We start from the raw sequence: 27,269 nt of genomic DNA on the forward strand, positions 1-27,269 counted from the left end.
AATCCACATCTTTTTTTCTGAAGACCTTGGAACAGATAGATTTGTTGAAGATTTTGAAATATTTTTGAAGGATAAAATAAAGCCTATGATTCTTGGTTTGCAAAACCAGTGAAGCCTGGGAAGTACCCGGCAATTGCGTGTGTATTTCTTCATATTCAACTACAAGTGGAATAACTCAAGATTATAAAGGTCTTGTCAGGTGAGGTCCAGTTTTGCCACCAAAGAAGTTTGAAAAGCTCTGTTTTCAGAGCTGCTTTTTAGAAGAGTAGGTATCCAATGCCAAGTGAGCCCAACCCAAACTCAGTGCCACTGAGATTATCATGGTGTGTTCTTCTCACTAATCCCTGATTTTCCTTTTCCCTTCCTCCCTTGAACCAGGTGTTCCTTTTTTTTTTTTTTTTTTTGGTACCAGGGATTGAACCCAAGGGTACTTAACCACTGATCCACATTCTCAGCCCTTTTTAAATATTTTATTAAAAGACAGGGTATCCATGAGTTGCTTAGGTTCTCGCTAAGTTGCAGAGACTGGCTTTGAACTCAAGATCCTCCTGCCTCAGCCTCCTGAGCAACTGGGATTATAGGCATGCATCACCAAGCCCAGCTCTAAAACCTGATTTTTCAAGGTCATTCCATTTCATTCTCAGTGCATCCTACAAGGTATATCAAGCTGTTTCTGTATATGTTATTGTGGGCTTGTGTTTAAGAAGATTCAGAAGGGGGCTTTATGACTCATCTAGGGATTTACTAGAGAACAGCAGGGCAGGGAACTGGAACTCCCAACTCAAGTGTTGGTACTCTTAACCACTAGCCAACACCATCTTCCACTAGAGGGGAAAACTGCAAAACAAAGAACCCAGAATTGTTGAGGCTGTGTCTGTCATGAAAAGGCAATTGAAGAGAAGCATGGAATTATCCAGATAATTCAGAAAACAGCAACTTTTTAAAAAAAGTTTGTGGCTGGGTAACCAGTGTCTCTTTACTGTTTGCATCTTTACAGAATGGGTTCGTTCAGGAGAACTGCCTCTGGACTCTAGGGCACTTTGGTGCCAGGTGACTCCATGCCTTCTTACCTCTCCTTTCATAGCCACTAACTTTGTTCAACCTCTCAGTTTTGCCACAGAAAGCTAGGTGCTCCACATCCACTGTCCCAGGGCAGAGCTAGGGTGCCTACTGAGGGGGCAAGTGGACTCCCCTGGCCAGGGGGAATTTCAGGCTGCAGCCACTGGACAGAATATCTAGGAAGATAGGGAAGGGCAGAAGGACACTATTTAGAGGCAGTTCTAGAGACTCAGAGACTCCTCTTTTTAGTACCCCTGTGTCCCATGGGCAGATTTCAAACTAGATGGGAAAAGCATAAAATGCTTTCAGGTCACCAAGTGGTCAAAACCTAGAGAGGGTTAGAGGAAAGGAAACCCAGGATGTGAAGAGGAGCTTTAAGAACCTTGGGCTCTTTTTCCTTAAGGCTCTTTTTCCTTAATGTGCACTAGATGAAAGAAAGCAAGGCCATCTGAGCAGGGGCATCTATTTCTTTGCGGGCAAAGGAGAATGGGGGTGGGGAGGCCCTTAGGGCCAGGTGGGCATTTGGGGGCTTTAGGGTGGGACAATTTAGGGCCAGGAAGAGGCTGTAGAAGGTAGGATAAGGTCTGGAGCCCCAGCTTGCACGCCCAAGGATAATTAGCTGGGGGTGGAAATGGGGGACTGGAGGAACAAACCCAAACTGCCACCACCCGAAGTACCCAGGCCACAGACATTGCCCCTTAAGATCAAGTGCATGCCCACAGATGATGAAAATCGATTCCTGTGTGTGTGTGTGTGTGTGTGTGTGTGTGTGTGTGTGTGTCTTCTACCCTTCACCGCTAGAGGATGGGAACCACAGAGAACAAGAATCGCGCGCGCTGCAGTGTGAGGCACTGTTTTGGGGGTGGCGCTCTTAGAGTGCTGAAGGGAGGGGGACACACATCCTACAACCCCGCCCCTCCAGAGTCCCAACAACTGCGGGCATCTGAAAGTGTCTAGAAATTCCGGGAGCCCTGTTTGGCCAAACTTCACAGTCTTCTCACCTGATAACCATCACCTAGATCCGCGCGGCAGGACCACGCGTCGCGCCTAGCTGCACTGGGTCTCATCCAGACGAGCAATCTTGCCCCCTCCCCCGAACCCCCTCCTACACTGGCGGCTTTGTAGGATGTTTGCTTCCACCCTAGCCTCTAGCCAAGAGCTTAGGTACCCTCCCCCAGGGGTAAGAATGAGGAGGAGGTCCTCCAGGAGGTTCCGCGTCAGGGCAGCAGTCTCTGCGGAGCCCCAGTGGGAGCGGTCTGGGACAAGCCAAGGGGTCCAGTTTGGAAAGTTGGGGTTCAGTCTCCCGAGGGCCAGAGGCTTTGGAAGAAGCATAGACGGGCAGGCGGCGGGCAGGCAGCGGCTGCGGAGTGGACCTCTCTTTTAGCAGATGCCTGGGGGATGGGGAGCCTAGAGAAGGGGGCCCAAAGGGTGGTGTACCCCGCCTCCCAGCACCCCAGCCCGTAATACGGCTTTAAAATCCTGCCGAGTTTGTCATAGGCCGGTATCACCACGCATGCGCATAGGCAAACTAGAGTTTTTCTCCCCCCCCCACCCACCCCCGCCTTCCCTCTCTCTTTCCAGCCGCCTTTGGTTCTGCAACTTAAAAAAAAAAAAAAATTATATATATATTTTTTTCCCTGAGAACACCAGGGAAAAGAGGAGTCCGAAGAAAGGGAGGGAAAGAGAAAGGCAGTTGGCCAGCAGGGCCGGGGGGTGGGTGGGTGGGGGGAACGGTCCCCACGGTCGGTCAGTCTGTCTTTGGGGCACACGATCGCGTGGAAAGCTGCTGCAGGCTCCGAGGCGCCGCCTCCGCCGCCCAGAGTCCGGTTCCCTGCCGCTGCTGCCCAGCGAGCTCCTTCCGCCGCCGCCACCGTGCCCTGGACCGGTCGCCTGCCCCCCCACCCTGCCCCTCGGACCCCCGGCACCGAACCAGGAGGTGGGCAGCCTTGCCGGCCACGGACCGCCGGAGCTGAGTCGCCGATGTGGAGCCCTGAGCTCTTTCTCCTCCCAAGCCCCGAGCCCGCGGTGCCCTAGCTCCTTTTCGCCTTCGCCCTGGAAAGGCGGGGAAAAGAGGGACATTAACCCGAAGAGAGAAAGAAGGGGGTGAAAAGGGAAAAGCCAGCGTCTCTCCGGAGGCAATTTCCCATTGCCCTCTCAACAAACGGCGCGGCAGAAAGTTTAGGGGACGACTTTCACTCATTTTTGCGCCCCGTTTTTTTTGCCAGACCCTAAAATGAAAGGACAAAATTTGGCTCCGACTCTTGCAGCTCTGATGGCGACTTGTGCGTTTTCAGCGGCATCTCCTGGAGAAAAAGCCATGCGCGCCTGATTGTTCTGTGGCCCCAAGGCTGCAGTGGGTGTGTGTGTTTGGGTGTGTGTCTCTGTGTGTACACAGACGTCCGCACACTAACTAGGCTGCAGGATCAGCCCCTGGAAGCAGACGTTTCGGCCACAAACCGAGAGAGGAGGAGCTGGAGATCAGGAGGCGTGAGCCGCCAGAAGTTTGCAGAATCCGTGGTGTGAATGAACTGGGGGCACCTGGGCGCAGGGATCGGCCCCCCTTCCCCCGCCTCGGGCCAGAGTTGAGTAGTGGGTTTTTTTTTTTTTCACTCTCTTGTGAAGAATTTTTTTTTATTATTTGTTGTAAAGTCTTTTGCACAATCACGCCCACATTTGGGGTTGGAAAGCCCTAATTACCGCCGTCGCTGATGGACGTTGGAGAGGGAGCGCCTCGCGGCGGAGCAGTAGTCTGCGCGCCCTCGCCGGACCCGCGGCTCCCTCTTTGCGCCCCGGCGCGGCCCTGCTTCGGCTGCTGGCTCGAGCTCCTCCGCGCCCCCTCGATTCCTGGGCGCATCTCAGCGCTACCCCAGCTCGGAAGTCCAGGCCCGGGCGCCAGTGCCCGCTTCGGCTCAGGTTCATTGCGCCCACCCGACGCGCCCGGTAGGACTTCTCAGCCCTGCTCCAGATCGTCCCCCTAGGCTTAACCCGGCCGCTCCGCTTGGATTCCTTGGCTGCCCTCGCTCGGGTGGCGACTTCCTCCCCGCACCCCCTCCCCCTCGCCATGAAGGTAGGTGTTCTGTGCGCCGCGGACGTTCGCCACTCATTCTTTTCTTCTCTTCTTTTCTTTCTTTCTTTCTTTCTTTCTTTCTTTCTTTTCTTTTTTTTCTTTTTGTTTTGGAAGTTAACCGAGTCCCTTCCATCTCTTCCTATTTCTCCCTTTCTTCAACCCTCTGAACTCCTGTGTCGCTGGCAGGGTCTCCTACCTCTTCACCCCCTACCCCAATGCTCCCGCTACTGCCTCTGCGTACTCCAGAGACCTCGTCGCATCCAGCATTCTGCAAATCTTTTCAACTTTGGAGAAAAAGTGGGGAAGATCGACGGTAGACAGACTGAGAGTAGTTCACGGACGACTTTCTTTTTACCCTGAGATTCTCGAGTGTAGTTTACTGTGTATATATTTCAGGAACAGGATAATGATTCAATTCAACAGATATTTATTAAGCGTCCACTGCGCGGGCACTAGGGGGGTGTGTGGCAGGGGCTCGAAAGGGGAAGGGAACTCTTTGGTTGGGAGATCTGGCAATGGGACTAGAGGCCAGCTACTCAGAGAAGCGCATTCTCTACCCCCCACCCTCCCGACCTAGGCCAGGTTGCAGGCTAGTCTCTGCCGACTAACAGGGAGGTTACAGGCCCCTGTGCCTTTAAGAGTGCCTGGCGGGGGGCCAGCGCGCACCCCGGCGCGGGGAGTAGGGTCGCGTTATTAGCATTATTAGCCGCCACTGGGTGAGCTCAGGCACTTTGCAGTGGTGGTGGGGGCGGGGAGTAGTGGTCTTGGTGGCTCTAATCCCGTGGGTTGAGAGAGCGCGCCCCGACCCCCTGAGCGCAATCGGCCTGGTTCTTTAGAAACCCTTGGGCCTCCGCGTTGGGAGAGCGGGCGGGGGCCAGTTTGTGAACTCGTGTTTGTTTTAATTGTCAGTTGTCTGTTAAAGCCGAGTCACACACTCCGAGGGTCATCGAAAGTTCACTTTTAAGAAAAGTTAAACGTTTCTTCCTACAATATAACTTTGCTTTTCCCCCAAACAACTTTTCCTCTTTCTGCCTTCCAAGTTTAGATCCTTATTTCTATTCTTCTTCGTCTTTCCCATTTTCAGTTTTCTGGAGAATAAAGTTAGAATTGGAATTAAGATGTTGCCTAAAAGCAAACAACATCCCTCTCCCCCCCCCCAACCCGCCCCAACACCACAAAAAAAAGGTAAAATAAAATAAAACGGCCCTGTTTTACTTTCCAATCCCGCTCTAACATCGGGGCCACTTCTCTCTCTTTCTTTAAATGGACAGTTCGTTGTTTGGAAGTAACTTGGGCCCTGCTGTGCGATCACACCTCCTCAGCTCTTTTGCTGGCTCACCAACATTCGCATTCACTGCGGAATCACCAAGAGATTTGTTTTCTAGACAGCCTCTACCAGGGGGCAAAGCTGAGAGCGCGAAGCGACCCAGAGGCAGTCGAGAAAGTGGGGCGTGTGTCCGAGTGTGTGGATTCTTGCCCTGCGTGTGTGTGGGGTGGTGGTGGTGGTGGTAAAGGATCAGTTGTTCTCAAGACTTGACATACCAACGTTAGTCTCCCTCCCACCCAAGGGAAGACCCTCCCAGGGAGGCCCAGTCTGATTCCCTTGTCTTTCCAACCCACCCTTCCCCTCCCCTCCCTTCCCGGGAACGCTGCGGTGCACAAGGGGTTAGCACTGTGTGCGCAGAACTCGGAGCGGTACCCTGAGCTTTTTCTTCCCCCGCTGGACGGTACCGGCTGCCCCCTGTTGGTTATCTTGAGGTAGGACGCCGCTGAACTCCGTTCCTGGAGCCCGCCTGCTGCAACTCCTCTCTCCCTCCCACCTCTGCACCCCTCCATCCTTTCCAACCACTGGGCCCCACTCTCCCAGCATGGCATCTCTAAAGTCCCCAGAAGATTAATGCATTGCGCAGCCGCTGCAATAAGAAGGGACTGTGGTCTAACCTAAGCAAAAGGGGCTTCAGGTTGAAGTGTTGGTACCTTTTTCTGGGTGTAGGAGAGAATGTGGCCCTAGGAGAACTCCAGTGTGGCCTCAGCTGTCTCACCAGGTTTCTCTGTGGTCTTTCACAAGTATTGTTTTCCCTCCCTCGGCCTCAGTTTCTTCGTCTATTAAAAAGTGGGGGTACAACTGTCTCTAAATATTGGAGGTTGGACTGATTTTTAATTTTCTTTCTCTCTCCACGGACTCTGCTCACCTCTGGGCAGAGTTGAGCCTGTTTGCAGAGAGATTTAGACAACCTGCATGAGAAAGGGTAAATGGTGGTGGTGGTGGTGGTGGTGGTGGTGGAGGAGGAGGAGGAGGAGGAGGAGGAGGAGGAGGAGGAGGAGGAGGAATAATGTATGTATGTGTGTGTGTTGGGGTCTGAAGAGTCCTGTGGAGGGGATGCATGTATGGCAAAAAATAGGAGAGCTAGGACAGACATTTCTTCTCTTGGAGCCTCCAGTCCCCTGACCTGCCATCGGTTCTAAGACCAGGGTGGTCAAAGGATGTTCACCTTCTTTGCACTGATTCCTGCTCCAGGAGCTACCTCTGCTTTCTTTCCCTGGCTATTCCCTACCCCGGCTGTGCGCCTGCACACAACACAGCGCTGTGAGAATACTTACCCCAGGCTGCGTGGGATGGCTGTAGTTCCCCTGCTCCTAATCACAGGGCATGGGGAGCAAGGGCTCCTTCGTCTGATGCCCCCAAAGCGGACCCCCTGCTGGCCTTGGTCGGCCCATTCTTTCGCATCACATCTCTTCTCTTTCTTCTTCGCATTCTCCCTGGGCAGGATGTCCCAGGTTTGTGGTTGCAACAAAGTTTTTTTCTCTGCAAGTTTTTTCATTTCTCTTCTTGCTTTTGGAAGAAAATAGAGTGAGGAAAACAGTTGCTTTTTTTTTTCTCCCCCACCGAGAGCCGAGTTTCTTCTTGGAGTTTCCCATCTTCCTTTTCGTCACCGGGAGCCCGAGTCAAACTCACTTCTTCCGCCTAGTTGGCGTCCCTCATCACTTCCACTCCCAGACTTGGGCCCTAGATGTACAATCTAGTAGAAGGAGATGCCCAGACCGACTGAGGTGATGGGCCCAGTGGAGGAGGTTCGGAGACCGTGCCCAGTCTTTTTGTCATTTCTTTTGAGCAGTCACCGCCTGTGGCTGCTCTAGGGTGCTGGGCGCGTTTGCGCGCGCGTTCTGAAGCTCCTTGGCTGGAGTCCGGGGACATCCTCTGATCAGTTTTCCTCATCAAAACTTACTTTCCCTTACCCTTCAACATCCCCCACAGTTGACACCTTTGATCTAACGAGGAAACTTTGGGGGAGAGACTTAATGCGGGAGCCATGACATAGATAGAGCTACTCTGGATTGGAAGGAACGCCCTCCCTTCACCTTACCCCACCCTTGCGCTGAACCTGGCAAATGCCCCCAACCCTCCTCTGGGTGCATAGGAGGAACAGCTTCCCAGGGTCCTTATAGTGTCGGCTTCCCTGGGCCTCTGTTGGAAAACATTTAGCTCATTCTTCTGACCAGAACTTTTGTTTATCCCTGGTGTGACAGTCTCCTGAGAAGTCTCATTTCGTACTGTCTTTTCGGATCAGATCTTTTGGTAAATAGATGGGGATGTTTTACCCAACAGAGTGGATGTATTTATTAGTGAGTTCGCTGTGGGTTCCTCGAATCTTTCAAACTTGTGGGGCCTTTTCTGGGTTGCGATGCAATTGGAGCGGGAAGAAGGCCAAGGTGTTTCCGGGCAAGAGCGTGGGGTTAAGTGGAGGCGCTACTCGCTGGGGCTCTCCTGTTCGATCCCGGTTGGGACACCCCAGCCTACCTTACCCTGGAGCTAGAGAGACCCGAGTCTGGAGACCGGATGGCTCCACTCCTAGCTGGCCCCGGTTCTGGGAACTGGTGGACTCGTCCCGGGGCGTCAGGCCACAAATAGGTTCGGTTTGTGGGGTTTCAGCTCTAACAAAGAGATCCACTGTAATCCGCCGAATCTGTTATCAATTTCTCCTCTGCCGGTGCCCCGCCCCACGCGCCCCGCCCGTAGCGAAGCTCCAAAAGTGCGCGCAGCCAGCAGAGATCTGGGTCACCGACTCAAAAGCACGTCGGAACCTGTGTGTCTGTGCACGAGTGTGAGTGTGTAAATGTGCTTTGAGGGTGAACGTGTTACGCGCGTGTGTGTGTGTGCGCGCGCGCGCGGCTTTGGCCGCGGTGGAGCAAAGTAGAATTTGCAGCTTGGGCCGCGCGGGAAAGCAGACCTTGTAGCTCACCCCCTCCCCTGGAGGAAACTTGACACTTCAGTCGGGGGTGGGGAGGGAGACTGAGCATTCTATCTCCCAGGCTGGGGAAACCCCAGATTTCCATTCTCCAGGATGCGCCCCCAGCTTTGCGGTGCTTTGCGGGAGGACTGGGCCACGGGTGCGGAGCCCTGGTTAGCTGGCGCTGGAGAATGCATAAGCATTTCCTCTCCAAGAAGCCCGGAGGTGTCTGGACCCAAAGGACTGGCTCTCCGGGAAAAGTCGCGGCATGCTCCAGAGCCCCTTAGCATTTTCAGCGCTGCCTGGGTCCCCTCTATCCCTTTTACCATGGTTTCCAGGCAGGGCTCTTCCGCCTCTTGGAGGAGGCTCACCTTTCATTCCTTTCCCGAAGAAGGGGCTCCCTCTGGGGCTTTGGGCGGCACAGCGCGACAGAATTACGCTTATCAGAAATGTAAAATGGGATTTTGGAAACCCGCTCCTCCCACCCGCACTCGCCTAGCTCCGCCGCCGCCTACAGGTGGGGAAGTCACCAGTGGGCAGGAATGTCAGGGGAAGCTTGCAAGGCCAACTCCTGCCATTGAAATTCTTCACGAAAGGAACCTTCGCCGCCCGAGGCCCTGAGACCTGGACTCTGGGGCACAGCTGCGGCTTGGGAGCCAGTGCATCTCTGGCCCTGCCAAGAACTCAACTCGTCCTGTCCTCTCCCACTTCCCTGCCTTTCGGAATTGACTAAACTATATCTAAGTGGGGCTGGAGAGGCTAGACTGGAGGCGGGGTGGCAGCGTTCCAAGGCCAGGCTCTTGGTGCAGCGATCGCGAAGTGGCCGACAACCCCAGACCAGGAAGGACCCAGAGAAACTGGAGTCCCTCTGGGCTTCCTGTCCCCTCCCTCCACAGCAGCTGCCGGGCATGGGGGCAGGAGGGGAGAATGAAAAAAAAAATCAATTTGGGGGGAGGTTGTGAGAAGGGCAGGGAACGTGTTCTCTCCCAGAAGGATGGGACCCAGAACCTCTTCTTTCCTCCGGAGTTCCATTCCTTCTCTGAATCTGAGGAGGAGGCCGCAGGCAGGGGTGGTGGTGGTTTGGGGGGGGGGCACCATTTTCCGGTTTCTTTGGTTGGGAGAGCAGACCTCTCTCCCTTTTCTCCCCTAGGCCCCCTCATCTCCTTCTCCCCGCCCCAATCAGGCTGAAGAGCGTCCTAAAGGAAACCCGGGGCTGCTCTTCCCCATCTGGAAGTGGCTTTCCCCAAATCGGCCCGTAAACTGATTATGAAACATACGAAGTTAATTCTGAGCTGCATTTCCCAGCTGGGCACTCTCGAGCGCGTTGGTCCCCGGGGCCTCGCCCCCCACCCCCTGCCCTTCCCTCCCGCGTCCTGCCCCCACCCCCCACCCCACGCTGGCCACCCCGCCTCCTCCGCAGCCGCCTGCGGCGCGCTCCACTCGCCTTCGCGCTCCTCTCGCCCGCCCATGGAATTAATTCTGGCTCCACTTGTTGCTCGGCCCAGGTCGGGGAGAGGACGAGGGTGGCGGCGGGTTCCCGAGTGAATTCCCAAGGAGGGACCGAACTCAGCGCGTACTAGAGGGGAGCGAGGGGGTGCGGGACTGGAGCAAAAGCAGGAAGGAGGCAGCGCCTGGCACCGGGGCTTTGACTCAACAGCAATGAGACATGTTTGTAATCGCTGGCGTGCCCCGCGTGCAGGATCCTAGCGAAATCAGATTTCCTGGTGAGGTTGCGTGGGTGGATTAATTTGGAAAAAGAAACTGCCTATATCTTGCCATCAAAAAAAAAAAAACTCACGAAGGAGAAGAAGCGCAGTCAATCAACAGTAAACTTAAGAGACCCCGGATGCTTCCGTTGTTTAAACTTGTATGCTTGAAAATTATCTGAGAGGCAATAAACATCTGCTCCTTTCTTCCCTCTCCAGAGTGGAATATTAAGCCCAGGAGTGGCTTTGAGGACGGCTGGAAGTGCAATGTCTTCCAAGTTCTTCCTAATGGCTCTGGCCATATTTTTCTCCTTCGCCCAGGTTTTAATAGAAGCCAATTCTTGGTGGTAAGTTCATTTCTATGTGTATATTCCTCTTTTTTAAAATTTTAAATTGGAAATTCTTTTGTAAGATGCTGCAACATTTAAAGCTAGGAAGTGAATGTAGGTTCATTTATCCAATCCATGTATGTATGATCTATTTTACTTATACATATTTTAAAATTAGTATTTTCTTTTAACTTGTTGATATATTGTAAAGCTTTATCTTCAGTTCCTTAGGAAATCAGAACCTGTAAATCTAGGCCTTTTTTCTGTAAGGCCCTTGTTCAGACCTGTGCTTGTAGAACATCATGTAATAAAAGGGAACAGAAATTCACTTCTCTAATAATTGTAAGCCTATCTATAAAATTTATTTTTTGCCACCTCTAGGTAGTAAAAATGAGTCTCAACTTTTATTTTTTTGTCACTTGAGGTTATTAACCTACAGAGCAGCAGAGTGGTAGGGAGACAGTTCTACACCAAGTGGAGAAGTGTTTGGGCTTGAAATTTGATCAAAAGGAGGTGAACTTGAAGTAGTCAAATATCCGTAGTGGGGGTTTCTTTCTTCTTTCTGGAAGGGCCTTGTAGACTGCAATATATCCAGAGGATTATTTTTGACGGCACTCTGGATATTTTTTCCCCTGTAAATGAATAGCATTTTTCTGTCTGTCAAACATGACTTCTGTTCACTGGATACCCTGTGCTGAGTCCTTCACAATCACATAAGGAACTCTTTTAAAGTATCCAGAAACGTGGTGAATTTTCTTCAGTGCGTATACTTGTCCCTCTGTTCTTCCATCAGTCGAAAAGAACTGCTATCTCCTAGCCATGTCTAATTGTGTCTACTTTCAGCATTCATATGTTTTCAAGGAAGGCAAATCCAATTTGTGGGGCAAAGTGAGTTACTTTTCTCTAATGTCAAAGGCAGTCCCCCCGAAACTGCCATTTCTCCCTTTTCTGGGTAGATTTTGGAAATGTGGGTTCAGGTATATGGCAAATGAGGGCAAGAAAGGGAGTGAAAGTGCTAACTACAGAGCCAGCTGGCAGGATGGGGACTGCACAATACCTCCGTTTTCTGAGCGGAGTTTAAACAGAAGAGTTTTATGAAGCCCTCCTCATACTTTGTCATGAGGACAAGCAGGAGAGAAAAAGCATCTGTGTGCTTAAAACTATGTATTGCTGACATGCTTTCAGGGGGCCCACCTCCAGAGTTCACGTAAATCTTGAATGCACATCTCCCCCCCTTTGCAGGTCGCTAGGTATGAATAACCCTGTTCAGATGTCAGAAGTATATATCATAGGAGCACAGCCTCTCTGCAGCCAGCTGGCAGGACTTTCTCAAGGACAGAAGAAACTCTGCCACTTGTATCAGGACCACATGCAGTACATTGGAGAAGGCGCGAAGACAGGCATCAAAGAATGCCAGTATCAGTTCAGACATCGAAGATGGAACTGCAGCACTGTGGATAACACCTCAGTCTTTGGCAGGGTTATGCAGATAGGTAGGAAACCACTTAAAATATATGTGAACTTTTTTTTTTTTTTCCCTAGAAAAAGTCTTCCATGTTTGCTCATGGGCTGGATGAGGAGGGCATCTTCCAGCTTGGATGATGGCCTGGGGATTTTTGTCATTACAGTGGTCCCACATCTGATCCTAAGTTTCTAACTTCTTTAACCAGATCACAAGGGAGCATAAGGGACACCTCCATTTTCCTGAACACCTACTTTTTATAAAATGCATTTTGTTGAAAGTAGAAGCAGAAAACTTCTAGTTTCTCAGAAGCAAATGGTGGTGGGGAGAGGGGAGTCAAGTCATTTAGAACCTTTTAAATGTAAAAACTCTTTTGTTAGAAGTTTCTTAAGCCACAATTCAAAGGACCAGACATCAAACTAAAAACCATCATCTTTCAGAATGCTGGATAAGTTGCAAGTGAACAAGGTTTTAATTTTCTTAAAATAGATATGTCCTGAGACCACGATGATATATATGTTAAAAGCATTTTTTTTTGGTTCTAGAAAGAATTTTAATTAGAAATGATGTAATTTGCATGGATGATTTTGACAATTGACAGAAAAGCACATCTTTGGGCTCTCAACCTAGGAACTTAAAAAAATAAGTTTTAAGTATATTGCTTACAGTTGGGTTTTTATTTTAAATACGTTGTTGAACTTGTTATTCCATTCAGGGAGGAGATAGAATTTAAAATGAACTCAAGGCAAAAAAAAAAAATTGAAAGATCAGTTTGCCTGTGGTTTGGTTTAATAGTCTAGGATCCTACTTGACAGATGTGGTCCTATGTGTGTTTCCTAGTGTGAATATTTTAGGTCTCTTTACTTTTATGCAAACAAGACCTTATAATTAATATGACTGCAGTAACTGAAAATAAGAAGCTATTTATCAAAGCAATTAACTGTTTATACAGACTGAAGATAAAAGTTAGCTTAATATCCATCACGGATGGATAAAATGCTTAAAAAAAAAACAAACCCCAAACCCTGAAAAGTGCATTCATTGAGAACAAAAAAGTGTTGTCAGTAGATGTTTGAGCCAAGGGGCTTCATAAACTAAAATAATACGAAATTGGAAGCCATTCCTCTTACTGAATGGGAAAATGGCTTGGAGCCCCAGCTTGCAAGCTTCATAGGCCTTTGTTCTTTCAGTTAATGATTGAAATGTGCTAATGTATACACCGGGGTTGTATGGAGGGGCTGAGCTTCAGGAACATAGGAGTGGTCCTTGCATCTAGATTCATCTGATGGAGTTAACTTGGGATGTGCTGGAGACTTAATTCCGCATTCTGATACTGTGTGAGAGCTATAGACTCTTAAAACTCTTTTCAAATAAGTTTTCAGTCCCCCACCCCCCGCTTCTTTTATATTCCTCCTCAGCTGCCTGCCTCTTAAATGATGGGACCATATTTTTTTTTTCCACATGGATATGAGTTAGCAAAAAATCATACACCTCTGATGGGAACTAGAAGAAAAATCGCAGTTGGAACTGTTTTTCTGTGTAGTCACTTGAACACAGCTTTGATTTAATGTCCTCTTCTCATCTTCATACATGGCCTGTTTGGAGCCAAAATGCTCAGAATAAGCTATCATTTGCTAAGTGAATTTAAGTTCTGCTGGAGATGTATTTTAAATGCGATCCAAGATTCAAAGAGGCTATTTCCTCAGGGAATAAGCAGAACACTTGGGACAAAGGCCTACATTTAATTGTCCCTCGAAAGAACACTCTCTGGTCCTCCCTCAGCTGTGTCGCTGGGATGTGAGTGGGTGGGGAACCTCCAGACAGCCTTGAAGGGGCCCTCCTAGATGTTGTGGGCAAGTCAGCTGATGTCCCTGGAAGATGAGAGCACATGCCGCATCCTTCCTGGCCAAAGTCCCACAGTGCCTGGTATCTCAGAACAGAAGGCTGCTGCTGGGTGGCTTGTGGTGGGACATGGATGGGGCCTTCTCTTTCATGCTTATTAGAATGAAGAGATAGAGAAAAGTAAAAAATAGAGTCAGTTTTTATGAAATAGGAACATGGACCCAAATCCAGGAGGGGAAAGTTTCTTTGCTTTTCTCCGCTTCAGGAGAAGTTTGAAGGGAATCAGCTCAGAGAAAATTTAAAAGACCTTTGATGCCCAATGGGTGTGGGTGCACCCGTCCCCAAAGCACTTAGTAACCCAGGGACAGTGAGAGTTAATTCTTGTCTGAGCCAATCTGACTGTGTGAAGGGCCAGTGTCTGAGAAGCTCAGCTGCCACCTCTGACCCGCTCCTCAACTCATTTTTCTAAGGTGCCAGTTGGCTTGGAGGCACCGTGCACAATTGCCTCATGAAGGGCCCGCTCTTCGTTTTGGAAACTCTCATTTTTCATCATGCTAACCCTTCCCATCCAGCTTTTGTCCCCGTCTTGTCTTTGTTTCCACACTGTGAAAAGATATGTCAGGAGGGCGCCATTTTTAAGGGGTCTGAGGATCCAAGCAGATGTAGATTTCACACAGAGGGAAACCTCACTGAATTAGCAGTATTCCAAACCCGGGGATGACTGTATCCACAGGCCATTAGCCAAAGAGCACTTTTCAAACTAACATTTTTTTTGCTGCAGTGACCAGTCAGCTTAGAGATGTCTACCAGGTTTGCATTCTAGGGCAAAAAAAGGAAGAGGGACAAAAAAAGAAAACAAAAAGCAGCAGAAAAAAAAAAAAAGACTTAACGAAAAAAGCAACATTTGTGTTTTGTGTAAAAGCCCCTTAATACTCTGTGTACTCAAAGGGCAGTGTCTTATTTCTCTCTGTCCTCAGAGGATCACTTTATCTCCTCTTCCTTTAGCCACAGTTTCTTTATTCTACAAGTCTCCTGTCCATGGCCATGACATTTTCTGTATTATCAGCGTTAATCCTCAAATAACTCCCTGGTATCTGTCTGCTCTCCTCATTTGTTTCCACTCCCTCCATGTTCCCTGCCTCTCTAATCTGAGCTAGATAGATTAGATGCTGCAGGAACCTTCTGGATCCTCCTGCCAACCAGGAGTACTCCTCAAGTTATTCATTTTTAAGACGTGGGAGGGGGAAGGTCTGTGGTGAATCAGAGCCACCGCCATTCCTAGAAGGGGATATCACAAATGGCCACAACTCAAGTGCGGAGCAGGGACGTCTCAGGAGAGGGCCGTCTACGGATGCTTGAGTTGGTGTGGCCATTCTCCTATAGAATGGTCTGCTGGATACATAGTTGGCATAGCCATCCTCCTGCATGGGACTAGGTCCTGTTGTTACCTTTCCTGCTGCTGACTTCTCATTCCTTCAAAAGAGGTGGTTAGCAAGCTCTCAAAGTAAGTGCAGGAGAAACTGATTCTGATACGGGATTTCCATGCCAGAAGGGGCCTTTCCCCCCTGAGCATCTCGTTCAATACCCTTATTTTACAGTTGAGGAAAGTGAGGCCCTTCATCCCAAGCCCCGGTCCCAGCTTCAGCTGTCTGAGTTGAAGGCTTTCTCTCTAATCGGACACTTTTTTTTTTATCAAGTGGCTTCTTGTTACACATAGAAATGTCTCCATATGCAAATGGAATTTGAGTGGCCTACGATAGCCTCTATTTTTCTTATTACAAATAGAGTTCCTATAACTTTTATGAGAAGATATATATATATATATATTTTAAACTGGAAGGAGACTAACTCTCCCCCCCTCTTCCCCCTAAGCTGTGTGTGTGTGACACTCTGAGGCAGAGACAGGAAGATGGTTGCTGTAGTGGCAGTAGAGAACAGCAGTGTTTTAAAAGAATATGAGTACTCTTGAGTGAGAAGTACCAGGCCAATCAGTTTGGGATTTAAAAAGCAAGTTTTCATTTATCACTCTTTATGAACACGTTTAGAACTGTCCCCTGGGCAATCAAAAAGCCTTGTCCAGAGGCAGACTTTGTGCTGCATGATGGGACAGAAGGAGAGTTTACAAGTGGCAAAGGAGGAGGTGCCAGGCAAAAACCCAGTATGGCCACAACTTGTGTGGCCATAGGAATAATCTGGCTTGGATGGGGCTGGGGGCGTCTAAGACATGTAGAGGCTCCAAGCCTAGCAAATTCTATGCTCCTGTGCGAAATGAAAATAATACCAAACATTAGAATAAGGGTAACAAGTCTACCCCAATTCCAAGCTTTCCTTCAGTGACTTCTTTCATGGACACTTTGGGAAATAAGAAGTTTGGATATCTTCAAAACAGCCCTAGAGAAAATCAATCCAGCACTGCTGCCTTAGGTTCTGAAATGTCAGAGAGAAGATACCAAAGATCTCCTCTCTTTTGTTACTTGTTGCTTCTCTCTGTGTTGAGGCTCTTTCTGAGCTCCCCCTTGAGGTGGGCCCGGAGCCTGGGTGTCAGTTAGGGATAGGGAGGGCCTGTGGTAAGCAGCCAGGCTGAAGTTTATCTCGGCAGGGCTTGCAGTGTTGGGGGCTTTGCCTGGCCCCATCCCCTAGGGTAGTCCAGGGTGGGCATGTGCTGGGGTTTCTTCTGCCCTGCTCAGTGGGACCAGGGCTGGTCTGTTAGGGCCTCACCCTGCCCCTCAGCAGGGACTGCACACCTGGGTGTGGGGTGTGTGGGGGGTGGATTCTCCTTGTTCCCCTGCCCCCAGCCTCCCAGCTGATGTGCTGGGGCACACCCTGCTCCCCACCCCAGCTAGCATGTGTTGGGCCTCCCTCTGCCCTCTCCAGGAGACCCAGCGGGGGGTTCTGTGACCCCCAGCGGGTCACAGGCCTAATGGGTGGGCAGGCAACCTGGTGACCCCACGTCCTCGCCCGCAGGCAGCCGCGAGACGGCCTTCACGTACGCGGTGAGCGCCGCGGGGGTGGTGAACGCCATGAGCCGGGCGTGTCGCGAGGGCGAGCTGTCCACCTGCGGCTGCAGTCGCGCCGCGCGCCCCAAGGACCTGCCGCGAGACTGGCTGTGGGGCGGCTGCGGCGACAACATCGACTATGGCTACCGCTTCGCCAAGGAGTTCGTGGACGCGCGCGAGCGGGAGCGCATCCACGCCAAGGGCTCCTACGAGAGCGCGCGCATCCTCATGAACCTGCACAACAACGAGGCGGGCCGAAGGGTGAGTCTGCCCGCGCGTCCTGCCCCGCCACCAGGCCTGCTGTCCCCAGCCACAGTGGCTTCCGGTGCCTCTACCGCCTCCTGGCTGTTTCTGGCTCGACATGTCTTTCTCTTTCCCGGTCTCATTCATCTTTCCTTGTGTCTCTCCGCCTCTCTCCTGTCCTCCTGTCACCACCCATCTCTTCCCTTCACGTCATCCGTCTCTGGAGAGGGGTGCACACCCCTGAGAGGGTTCCTAGGGGTGAATCATCCCACCTGCCCATCCCAGCCAGCTGCTGGACGAGCTAGCTAGATCTCCCCTTCCTTGTTAGCCAGTCCCCAGAGCAATTTTAAAAAATAAAAATGTTAATAATTTTCTCCCTCCTCCTTGGAGCATGTTTGTGGTTGGGTTGCAATTTGGAGAGAGAATTTGTGTTTATCCTCAGTAGATGCCCCACTGAGAAAGGCCTCACCCTAGCTCTGAGGCCTTCTCTTTCTTTTCCTTTCCTTCTCCCTGCTCTCCTTATGTCATTAGATAGCAAGCCCGATGGGTTGAGGGTTTTTAAAAAGGGCTTTTCTAGGAAAAACGACAGCATTTTTAGCAGCGTGGAATTTTATAGGGCTGACCAACGGGCCAATCACAAGAGTGGCTGTGGAGAGGAGGGGAGCAGCAGCAGTGCCCAGTGAGACTGGTCTTGCAGCCCTCTTGATTCCCCCGGACCCCACTCTCTCCTTCTCCTGATGGGGATATGAAAAGCTACTCCACAATAGTTAAAAAGACCCTTTTTTTTCCCTGCGGTTAAACACATGGCACTTTATGGCTGCTTTAAAATGAAGGGGTGAAAACTTTTCTTAACTTTGGCAGCAGTGAAAACCAGGGCCATTATTTTTTTTTTTTTTTTTTCACAGAACCCAAGGTAGGTGCCAGGAACTTTCTGGTCAGAGATTTCACTCTTCTGTATTTTGGGGTGAGGAAAAAGAGAGATAATCACAGAGTAGATCGTTCAGGACTGGAAGGAGCCTTAGAACCCTCTGGCCCACACCCTCATTTCAAAGATCGGGAAACTGAGGCCAAGAGAACCACTTCATGACCCTGGAAGAAAATTAACGGATTGAAATCTAAGTCTAGGTTCATTTATATTAAACTCTTGCATCATAGTTAGGGGTGAAGGGCCAGAGCTTTTGGAATTAGAGGTTTCAATCCAGTTTAGTCTGTTCCGTTTGGTTTCTGAGCCTCCGTTCCCTTACCTCCACCTCTGTTAATGGCCATGACAGTGACTCTCACTTGGGGTTGTTGTAAGGACTAAACAAGACCATGTGGTAGGTTGAACCATATGACCTTGGCAATTCGTGGCCATTTTTGACTGACAAAATGATAATTTCATTTGATTCAATCTAAGGCTTTAGTTTCAGTGTCAGCCAGTAGTAAGTGCTTGATAAATGATCACTTAATTATTAAATGTTATGGAGTAAAAGATGTGGAGAAGTCAAAGATTGCATAGATAAATCCTGCTAACTTATCTTCTTCTCAAATATTAAACATTTGGGGGTGTCAGGTAAAGATAAAATTCTGCCAATTTTTGCCTGTGGTTGCCTTCAGGACTCAAATAATCACTCCAGTTGAAATGTAGCCTCCTGTCCCCGGCCTCCTCTGCCACAGAGCCTGCACTATTCGTTGACATGGTTGGGTTCAGCCCTGTTCTGTCTGAAAGCCCATGACCTGGCTCCTATCCTTATCAGGGACACCTCACTCCACTCTGTGCCTCTGACCAGAAGCACCTCCAGGAGAGAGGTGTGGCAACTGCTCTGGGTCCATCCAGGAGTGCACCCATATTCCACACTCTCAGCCATCTTTAGAACATTCTTACAATTCCCCGCCTCCCCCCCAACATGGAAAAATCATCAGGGGCTTGACAACCAAGGAGAGAGGGTTGGGGGATTTATAGATGACAAGAGGGGACTTTAGGAGATTTTGAAAGGTACCTTTCATATTTTAATTTCACTTAATATCCACATTTTTAATAGTGGGTTTTATTGGGGACATATTCTATCATTGGAGCAGTAAGCTGAGTTTAGATCCTGGTGGGTGAGGTTACATAGAAGACAGCTTTTCTCCAGGATGGTGGGGGTAGGGGTGGGAAGTTGGGCACTATGCCAGGAAGTCATATTAGAATTTCCTCAGGGCATTAGCTTTTTATTTTCCTCAAAGGAGAGCAAAGGTTAAATATGTTTGCAAAACCTTCCTCTGACTAGCTGAGTGCCTGAAAGTCTTTATGCCGAGAGTACACTTTGGCCCCTTTTAAAAGAAAGCCCCTTATGAATCCCTGGGGGAGGAAGGTAGCTGTCGGGTGGAAGCGGCCTCCAGGTTCCTGACTGGCCCTCACCAGCAAACCCACGCCATGTAGATTCTGCAAGGTTGCTGGCACAAGGAACTGTGGGCAGTAGGGACTATAAATAGGCAACCACCACCTCCCAGACTGCTGGGCACAGTGCTGTGGGGCCAGACCCATGGGCACTGCTACTGGGAGGCCAGAGATGACTGGGCAAGGGCCCAGACGCCATGCCCCCATCACCCTGGAGCAAGACCAGATGTACTCTGTCTGGCATGCCCAACACTTTCTGTGCCTTCCCTCATTTTATCCTTTTAACAGTGTTGAGAGGTTGGTACCTCACAGTCTCCTAGACGGATGGAAAATGATGCTTAGCAAGGTGCAGCCAATTGCCTAAGTTCAAGGGCAGAGTCAGGAACAGAATCTGTGTCTACCTGGCTCCAGGGTGGGTGCTTTTGGCCTGTGGGGTAGTGGGCAGGTTAGAGACTATGCTGGAAGCAAGAATGGCGACACCTGAAATCTAGGCCCAGTCTCCCCACATTCTGTCTATATGGCCTGTGCAGGTCACGTACTGTCTCTGTGTCACTCTGTTGTCATCTAACCCAGATCGAATGAGATCAAGAGCTGTGGCAGTGCCTGGCACACAGTAGTGATTGTAGGGTTGTATAAAGGTTCAAACCCCAATCCCAGTGGGGATGGACCCCTTCTAAATTCAAGACTTACCAACTGTGTGACCATGGGCAAGTCCTTTAACATGAGCTCAGAGTACAACTTCCTGGGTTCAAATCCTACTCCTCCACTTCCAAGTGGCTGGAGGATCTCATCTCTCTGGTTCTCACTTTCCTTCTCTGAAATGGGGATGATAAGAGCATGTGCCTTGTGGGATGGCGATCGGGATTCATTCAGGGAATGCAGACAAGGGATTGTGAAGTCACTGAGATGCATGTTCCCATGTACTGGGTTTCCCTAAAAAAGAAGCAAATGGAATTATCCACCCCCGTCCCCATTCAAAAACTTTGCCATCATATTTATTTTGTTGAGTTTTTATTAGAAGGCAACACCAGCCTTCTGGTAGTGGAGAATGAAGAAGTAACACAGCCCCTAATTGAAACCAGCTCCACTAGAAGGTGAAGAGCTTTGTTAATACAACCCACACCCACGTCTTGGGGTCCTCCATGAATTCGCACACTAACTCCCCTCCCTGTTGCTCCTAGACGGTGTACAACCTGGCCGATGTGGCCTGCAAATGCCACGGAGTGTCTGGCTCATGTAGCCTCAAGACGTGCTGGCTGCAATTGGCAGACTTCCGCAAGGTGGGTGACGCCCTAAAGGAGAAGTATGACAGCGCCGCGGCCATGCGGCTCAACAGCAGAGGCAAGTTGGTGCAGGTCAACAGCCGCTTCAATTCACCCACCACGCAGGACCTGGTCTACATCGACCCCAGTCCCGACTACTGCGTGCGCAACGAGAGCACGGGCTCCCTGGGCACGCAGGGCCGTCTCTGCAACAAGACGTCGGAAGGCATGGACGGCTGCGAGCTCATGTGCTGTGGCCGCGGCTACGACCAGTTCAAGACCGTGCAGACGGAGCGCTGCCACTGCAAGTTCCACTGGTGCTGCTACGTCAAGTGCAAGAAGTGCACGGAGATCGTGGACCAGTTTGTGTGCAAATAGTGGGCGCCTGCCCGTCACCCAGCCCCACTCCCAGGACCCACTTATTTATAGAAAGTACAGTGATGCTGGTTCTTTTTTTTTTTCTTTTTAAAAAATATTTTTTATTTTTTCCCCAAGAATTACAAGCAGAACCATATTTTTTTTTCTGTTACCATCTAAGAACTCTGTGGTTTATTATTAATATTATAATTATTATTTGGCAATAATGGGGGGTGGGAACCAAGAAAAAAAATATTTATTTTGTGGATCTTTGAAAAGGTAATACAAGACTTTGCTAATAGAGGATGAGGGGATTACAACACACCCCCCAACTTAGCTGCCTGGAGGTAGTGTGCATCCAGAAAGTAAATACATTTTTTTTTTCTTCTCAACTCCGGAGTCATATGGGATGGGTTAGGATCAGTTGCAAGAGGATGGTGCAGGTCTGCTTGAGATTCTGCCTCTGTGACCAAAATGAGTTGTAAATGCTCTGGTGCAAAATAAAAGGTCTTGTAACAAAAAAAAGAGAGAGAGAAAATGAGATACTGCCCCCTCCTGCCACTTCCCAGGGGCTGCCAGCCTGCTTTTATATTTCCAAAATGATCATGTTAAATATAAGAGCAAGAATCTTGATCTTCAAAGAAAAAAAGATATATCATATATCTCATTCTTCTCACATATTCCATGTACAGATGGTCTTATTCTAATAGCTGGTGCAACTTGGGTAGCAGAGAGGAAAGTCCCCAGAAATTTAAAAAAAAAATTGCAAGCTTCTAGATGGAGGCCATGATCGGAAGGTGTTCTCCCCAAATGATTCCGGCTATTATTTTGATCCAAATGATTTTGCATAATATTTTGTTTGGGGAGGGAGCATTAGCTTGATTATAAGGAAAAAAATATCTTGTGATTTTCTTAGGGATACTTGGTTCATAAAGGCTAGTAATGAAAATAATGCATGAATTCCATCCACAAATCCTCAGGCCAAACAGCAAGCTGATTGCATAGAGTTCCACACTGCACCAGAACAGAAAACCCAATTTGAGGGGGGGAAAAAAAAAGTGAAATCCACCTTCCCACTTGACCCCAAGCCCTCTCTGGTCTCTCTGTGCCGTGATGTGATGCTGGCCACGCTTCCAAACGGCAGCTCCGCTGGGTCCCCTTTGATTATAGGACAGGAAATGAAATATGAGGAGTTCCACTTGGAAAACAGTGCGCTACTTAGGGATTTTTTTTTTCCTAAAACTTTTATTTTGAAGTGCAGTAACTTCGTATGTTTCAATGACATTACTCGGCTAACAGAGTTCACAGAGATGTCCCAGTGATTTGCTGTTATAATCCTGTGTTGAGACTATCCACCCGTGCTTTTCCTATTTTACTGCAGGTGTACCCCAAAACTGTTCCTAATATACTTGAACAGTTGCATTTATAAGGGGGGGAGAATGTGGTTTAATGGTGCCTGATATCTCAAGTCTTTTGTACATAACATATATATATATATACATATATAAATATAAATATAATTATATCTTGGTGCAGCCAGTGATCTAGATTTACTGTTTACTCGGGGCTTATTTTTCTGTCTGGAGCATTGTCGTCCTTCACTGCAATTTATCCAGTTGGGATTTTTCCAATTTTTTTTTTTTTTTTTTTTTTTGAGTCTTGAGCTTGGCCTGTGGCCCTTGCCGAGCACCAGGAAGCAAGCTGGTTTCTGAGGAAGCTTGACAGTCTGACTGGCTGAAGTGCATGTTGATTTGGAGATTGTTTTCCTCTTTCCTGTCCAACTTCTTTTCTCCTGCCTCCTTTTCTTTGTAGACTGTGTGGAGAGGGCATTATTTGTTCAATGCAGGTATGGATGGTAAGAGGTACAACCCAGAAACATTGTCATCCCTTCTCACGGTGTTTAGCTCATTCTGCAGAGTGGAAACTGGTACCTGTCAGACTTGATGGCACTTATTTGAATCCCTAAGGAAAACCCAGTCCACTATATAGAAAGCTAGTTTTTTTTTAAAAACCAGGACACCTCTTTTCCCAAAGTGCCATCAAGTGTGTCCCTATCTCAAACTCACATGGTTTTCAAGGTTTGGGACGATGCACATCACCCATACCCTTTGTAGGCTTGGTGGCCTGCACATCACCTCAGCCAGCTGTGGCTCTTAATTTATTGCACAAGGATATTCACTTCCCCTTAGTTGCAGTGAATTGAAAGAAAAGATCTTGAAATTAAAAAAAGCACTAATGAGTTTAAAATGTCACTTTTTTGGTTTTTATTCTTCAAAAACCATGAAGTACTTTTTTTTATTTGCTAAATCAGATTGTGTTCCTTTTTAGTGATTCACGTTTATGAACAGAGTTGAGTTTAACGATCCTAGCTTTTAAAAGAAACTATTTAATGTAAGATATTCTACGTGTCATTCAGATATTATGTATATCTTCTATGGCCTTTATTTTGTACTTTTAATGTACATATTTCCGTCTTGTGTGATTTGTATATTTCACTGGTTTAAAAAACAAACAAACATTGAAAGGCTTATGCCAATGGAAGATAGAATAAATAAAATATTACTTGTATATTGGTAAGTGGTTTCAGTTGTCCTTCAGATAATTCATGAGGAGGTTTTTGGAGAAAGGCATGAGGGATAGCTTAGGATGACTACATGTTAAAATAACGGAAGAGGAGAGAGGGTTTTTTTTTTTTTTTTTTTTTTTTTTTTTTACCAAAACCAAACTATTTGGAAGCTTCAAAAGATTTCTATATGTAACAGAACAAAAGGGGAATTCTCTTTTCCTATATGTGTTCCTCAAAAAAAAAAAAAAAAAAAAGCAAGCAGATGGCTTAAAGCTGGTTATAGGATTGCTCACATTCTTTTAGCATGATGCATATAACTTAATTGTTTTAGAGCGTGTTGCTGTTGTAACATCCCAGAGAAGAACCAAAAAGGCACATGCTTTTATCCATGACCAGATTTTTAGTAAAAAAAAAAAAAAAAAAAAGATAGCTTTATGTTTACCACTGCAACTATTGCACCTTTATGTTAGAGCATGAGGTGGAGCAGGTGTGCTATCTCTATGCCCCTTTGAAAACAGTTTTTATGAAAAGAAAGCCTCAGTCTGCAATTAGAACACGTTTTTGTGCTTTATGGAAATGTACACCTAATTCTAGCCAGTCCCGCACAGATTGATACTTAGCCCTTTGCATCTTTTTGTTCTTTTTTCTTTCTTTCTGGATAACCTTGTAACATATTGAAACCTTTTATGGACGCCAAGAATACATTACTCCACAAAAAAACAGTAGGCCAACATATAGAGTGTTTAAAATAGCATTTCTGGGCAAATTCAAACGCTTGTGGTTCTAGGACTCACATCTGTTTCAGTTTTTCCTCAGTTGTATATTGACCAGTGTTCTTTATTGCAAAAACATATACTGGATGTAGCAGCGTCAGCATATTTTTTTTCCTTCTCATCCTGGAGAGCATTCAAGATCTTCCCAATACAGGAAAATTAACAAAAAATTTATATACAGGCAGCAGCAAACAGGGCCGTGTTCAAAATGGTCATTATGGCCTTAAGTAAAAGCAAGATTTTTGTGTCTCAGTCTAGCGTCTCTGTTCAGTTTTTTTGAGGTGCTGGCCTCCTGAGGTCAGTGGCCTCTCCAAAGTCTTTCTCAGATGATTTTGCCAATACCAGTTTTCAATTTGTGTTTACAAAACATTATTCAAACCACTGGTGTCCCCAGATATGACATGATAGAAGGACACTGAGTTCTCCAGACAAGACTGGTAGTAGCTGACTCCTGTCGATCATTAGCAAAACCAGTCCCCAAAGATGGAGTGGCCCATAATATAAATATATAGAGAGATAGATAGAAAAGTTGCTTATAACTTGAAACATATATTTAATAGAAATAAGCACCAAGGCACAGAACTAAATAGTGCATTATTGCTGTAAAAAGTATACTTTAAAATATTTATTTTTTAAAATAAGTGTTTTCTAGTCTCCTCTCTATGGAATGGTAAATACAAGATGCTGTGTTTTGAAAGATAATGAAATAAATTGTTTATTCAGGAAACAGAGACATAGGAATGAAAACTTAGACGTCTTCTAACTTACCTGTTGACACAAATTTTTACACTTCAATCGGATGACTGGATAGTGTTTTATTTTAGAAAAACATCAGCAAAAAATGGATGTTGAGAAATTAAAGGTTGGGTTGAGTTTTTTTTTTTTTAAATGTATCAATTTGAATCTAGACGATTGAATTAAAATGCTGTCTTAGGATTTCCAAAGCAAAAGAAATGGAGAAAAATTGCATCTTAGACCATTTTTATATACAGTGTACCATTTGCTGGGTTAGAAATGAGATAAAGATTATTTATTTTTGTTCATATCTTGTACTTTTCTATTAAAATCATTTTATGAAATCCAGTGTAGTCATGTGTGTGTGTTTAGCCGACAGGGGTACCCATTGAAGTTTGATGGGGGACCCCGGTTATGGCTTAGGGTGTCTAGAACACTACCATTTCAGGCATGTACACAATATTCTGTTTGAATCTCAAGGATTCATTTTGTACTTTAATACTCTTATTTTCTTTTCCTGTTGCTAATTTTTCTATTTCTTGTTTGCTCTGTGGCTGCTGCTAATATGTACACGTTGTAGTGGGAGGTTGTTCTTCAATGTAGTCTTTTAGCACAGAGAGATGGGTTTTGCCATGCAATGCTAAGGCAAGAAAAGAAAGAAGGATTTGAGGAAAGAAAGAAAACTGTGTGAGACATTTTGCTTGTTGTCTCTTTCATGTTGCAATGGTTGCCAGTGAGCGTCTTAGAGCAGAGTTCCTTAGGCTTGGCACTATTAACATATTAGGCCAGATCATTCTTTGTTGCGGGCACTTGTCCCGTGCAGTGTTTAGCAGTGTGCTTGACCTCTACCCACTAGATGCTAATGACATGGTTCCATCTGAGACAACCAAAAATGTCTCCAAATGTGCCCTGGGTAGCAAAATCACCCCACTTGAAAAAAAAAAACCCACAGTTTTAGATGGAGAAACTGAGGTTCAGACCACTTGAGGTATCCAGGCTGACTACAGTGGTGACTTATACTTGCCTAGGTTGGCTTATGAGTGGGAGAAGTCCCTTTTGAATTTCACTGTGAAGAGTTTGCAGATCCAGCATGGTGTCCAGGACCGGTTTAGTAGTTAGGGACACAGGTTTTGGAGCTAGATAGCTTAGGCTCAGATTCTAGTGGTGCTACTTGCTGGGAAAGTTGCACAATCTCTCTATGCCTCTGAATCCTTTGTCTTTAAAATGGGAGAGGGTATGACTATTTACCTGTTCAGATTGTCGTGAAGATAAAACGGGTGTTTCCAGTAGGTTCTACTACGAGGTAAGAGCTCAATAAAATTTTAGTGAAGAGGAGAAGGAAGGAAAGACACAAGAAAAACCCTGTGGTTCCTGGGGCTGCTGGTTTTAACACCCCTAACTCAGGCTCCGTGCTGGGGAGGCACCCTTCGTGTTTGGGGACGCTGCAAACTTGTGTCCTGCTGTCTATATCACATGTCCAGTGCTTCCAGAAGAGTTTTGTTTGACAGGCATAGTATTAAAAAAAAAAAAAAGACTTAAATTACTTGCCAACATTTCCACAATGGGTATTTTCACATTTAAATGTGGAATTCCAGCTTGGAAAATGAAAAGAGCTGGCTACCTGGATACATGTGTTGTGGGTCCCAAGGAGCGACAGCCAGCTGCATCTAAACAGCCACTGTTCTTTTTTAGACAGGGCCAGGCAGGCCCAAGTAGCCAGTCATCATGTCACTAACTGGCCTCGGCAGGCTTTTGTGGTTGTGATGGTCTCTGACAGTGTCTTTCCTTTCAGTCGGGGTTTCTTAACCACCACATGGTTGACATTTGGGGCTAGACAAGTCTCTGGACAGGGGGTTTCCTTGTGTATTGTTAGCTCCATCCCTGGCCTCTATGCACTAGATGACAATAGCATCCTCCTATTTGCGACAACCTAGAATGTCTCCAGCCGTGGCTGAATGTCCTCTGGAGTGCAAAATCACCCTGGGGGGGTGAAGACCGCTGGTCTCAACCAAAAAGGTGTGCATTTATGTGCTAGCCAAGGAGTTTAAAACAGAAATGAACAAAAACAGATTCATCTTTCAGTGCAGAGAAATACCTATCACGGCTCAGTGAGTACTCAACCAGTGTATGAAAGCCACGTCCCTCCCCGGGTTTCCCTCCACCCCTCACCTGCAGTGTCCCGTCCACCAGGTTCTTGAATCTTTCTGATCTGAGCATCCTCCACTGAAGCACAGGGACCAAAGCAACCACCCCATCTGGGTTGACATTTAAATAACATGACACA

The 27,269-nt window shown here is 47.5% G+C and overlaps 1 protein-coding gene and 1 long non-coding RNA gene across 4 annotated transcripts; one reads left to right on the forward strand and one right to left on the reverse strand.

The window, feature by feature from the left end:
• Positions 1-2,776: 2,776 nt before the first annotated feature.
• Positions 2,777-25,329, forward strand: Wnt5a (Wnt family member 5A). 3 transcript variants are annotated; one of them, XM_040289753.2, is made up of 5 exons: positions 2,777-3,640; positions 10,281-10,408; positions 11,633-11,883; positions 16,659-16,951; positions 20,474-25,329. In XM_040289753.2, the coding sequence occupies exons 2-5, from the start codon at positions 10,329-10,331 to the stop codon at positions 20,930-20,932; spliced, it is 1,083 nt and encodes a 360-aa protein (XP_040145687.1). In that variant the 5' UTR covers positions 2,777-3,640; positions 10,281-10,328; the 3' UTR covers positions 20,933-25,329. The 3 variants fall into 3 exon arrangements, with proteins under 3 accessions (XP_040145687.1, XP_013217536.1, XP_040145686.1); XM_013362082.4 differs by having other exon boundaries at positions 2,778-4,126; XM_040289752.2 differs by lacking the exon at positions 2,777-3,640 and adding an exon at positions 9,717-9,860.
• LOC120891416 (uncharacterized) lies at positions 4,180-8,824 on the reverse strand. The gene is made up of 2 exons (XR_005735784.2): positions 6,728-8,824; positions 4,180-5,214 (listed from the first exon to the last, which is right to left on the reverse strand). It is a non-coding gene; the product is annotated as an uncharacterized LOC120891416 (long non-coding RNA).
• Positions 25,330-27,269: the final 1,940 nt, after the last annotated feature.

Source organism: Ictidomys tridecemlineatus, chromosome 2 (genome assembly GCF_052094955.1).
Source record: "Ictidomys tridecemlineatus isolate mIctTri1 chromosome 2, mIctTri1.hap1, whole genome shotgun sequence".
In the NCBI taxonomy this organism is placed as follows: Eukaryota; Metazoa; Chordata; class Mammalia; order Rodentia; family Sciuridae; genus Ictidomys; species Ictidomys tridecemlineatus.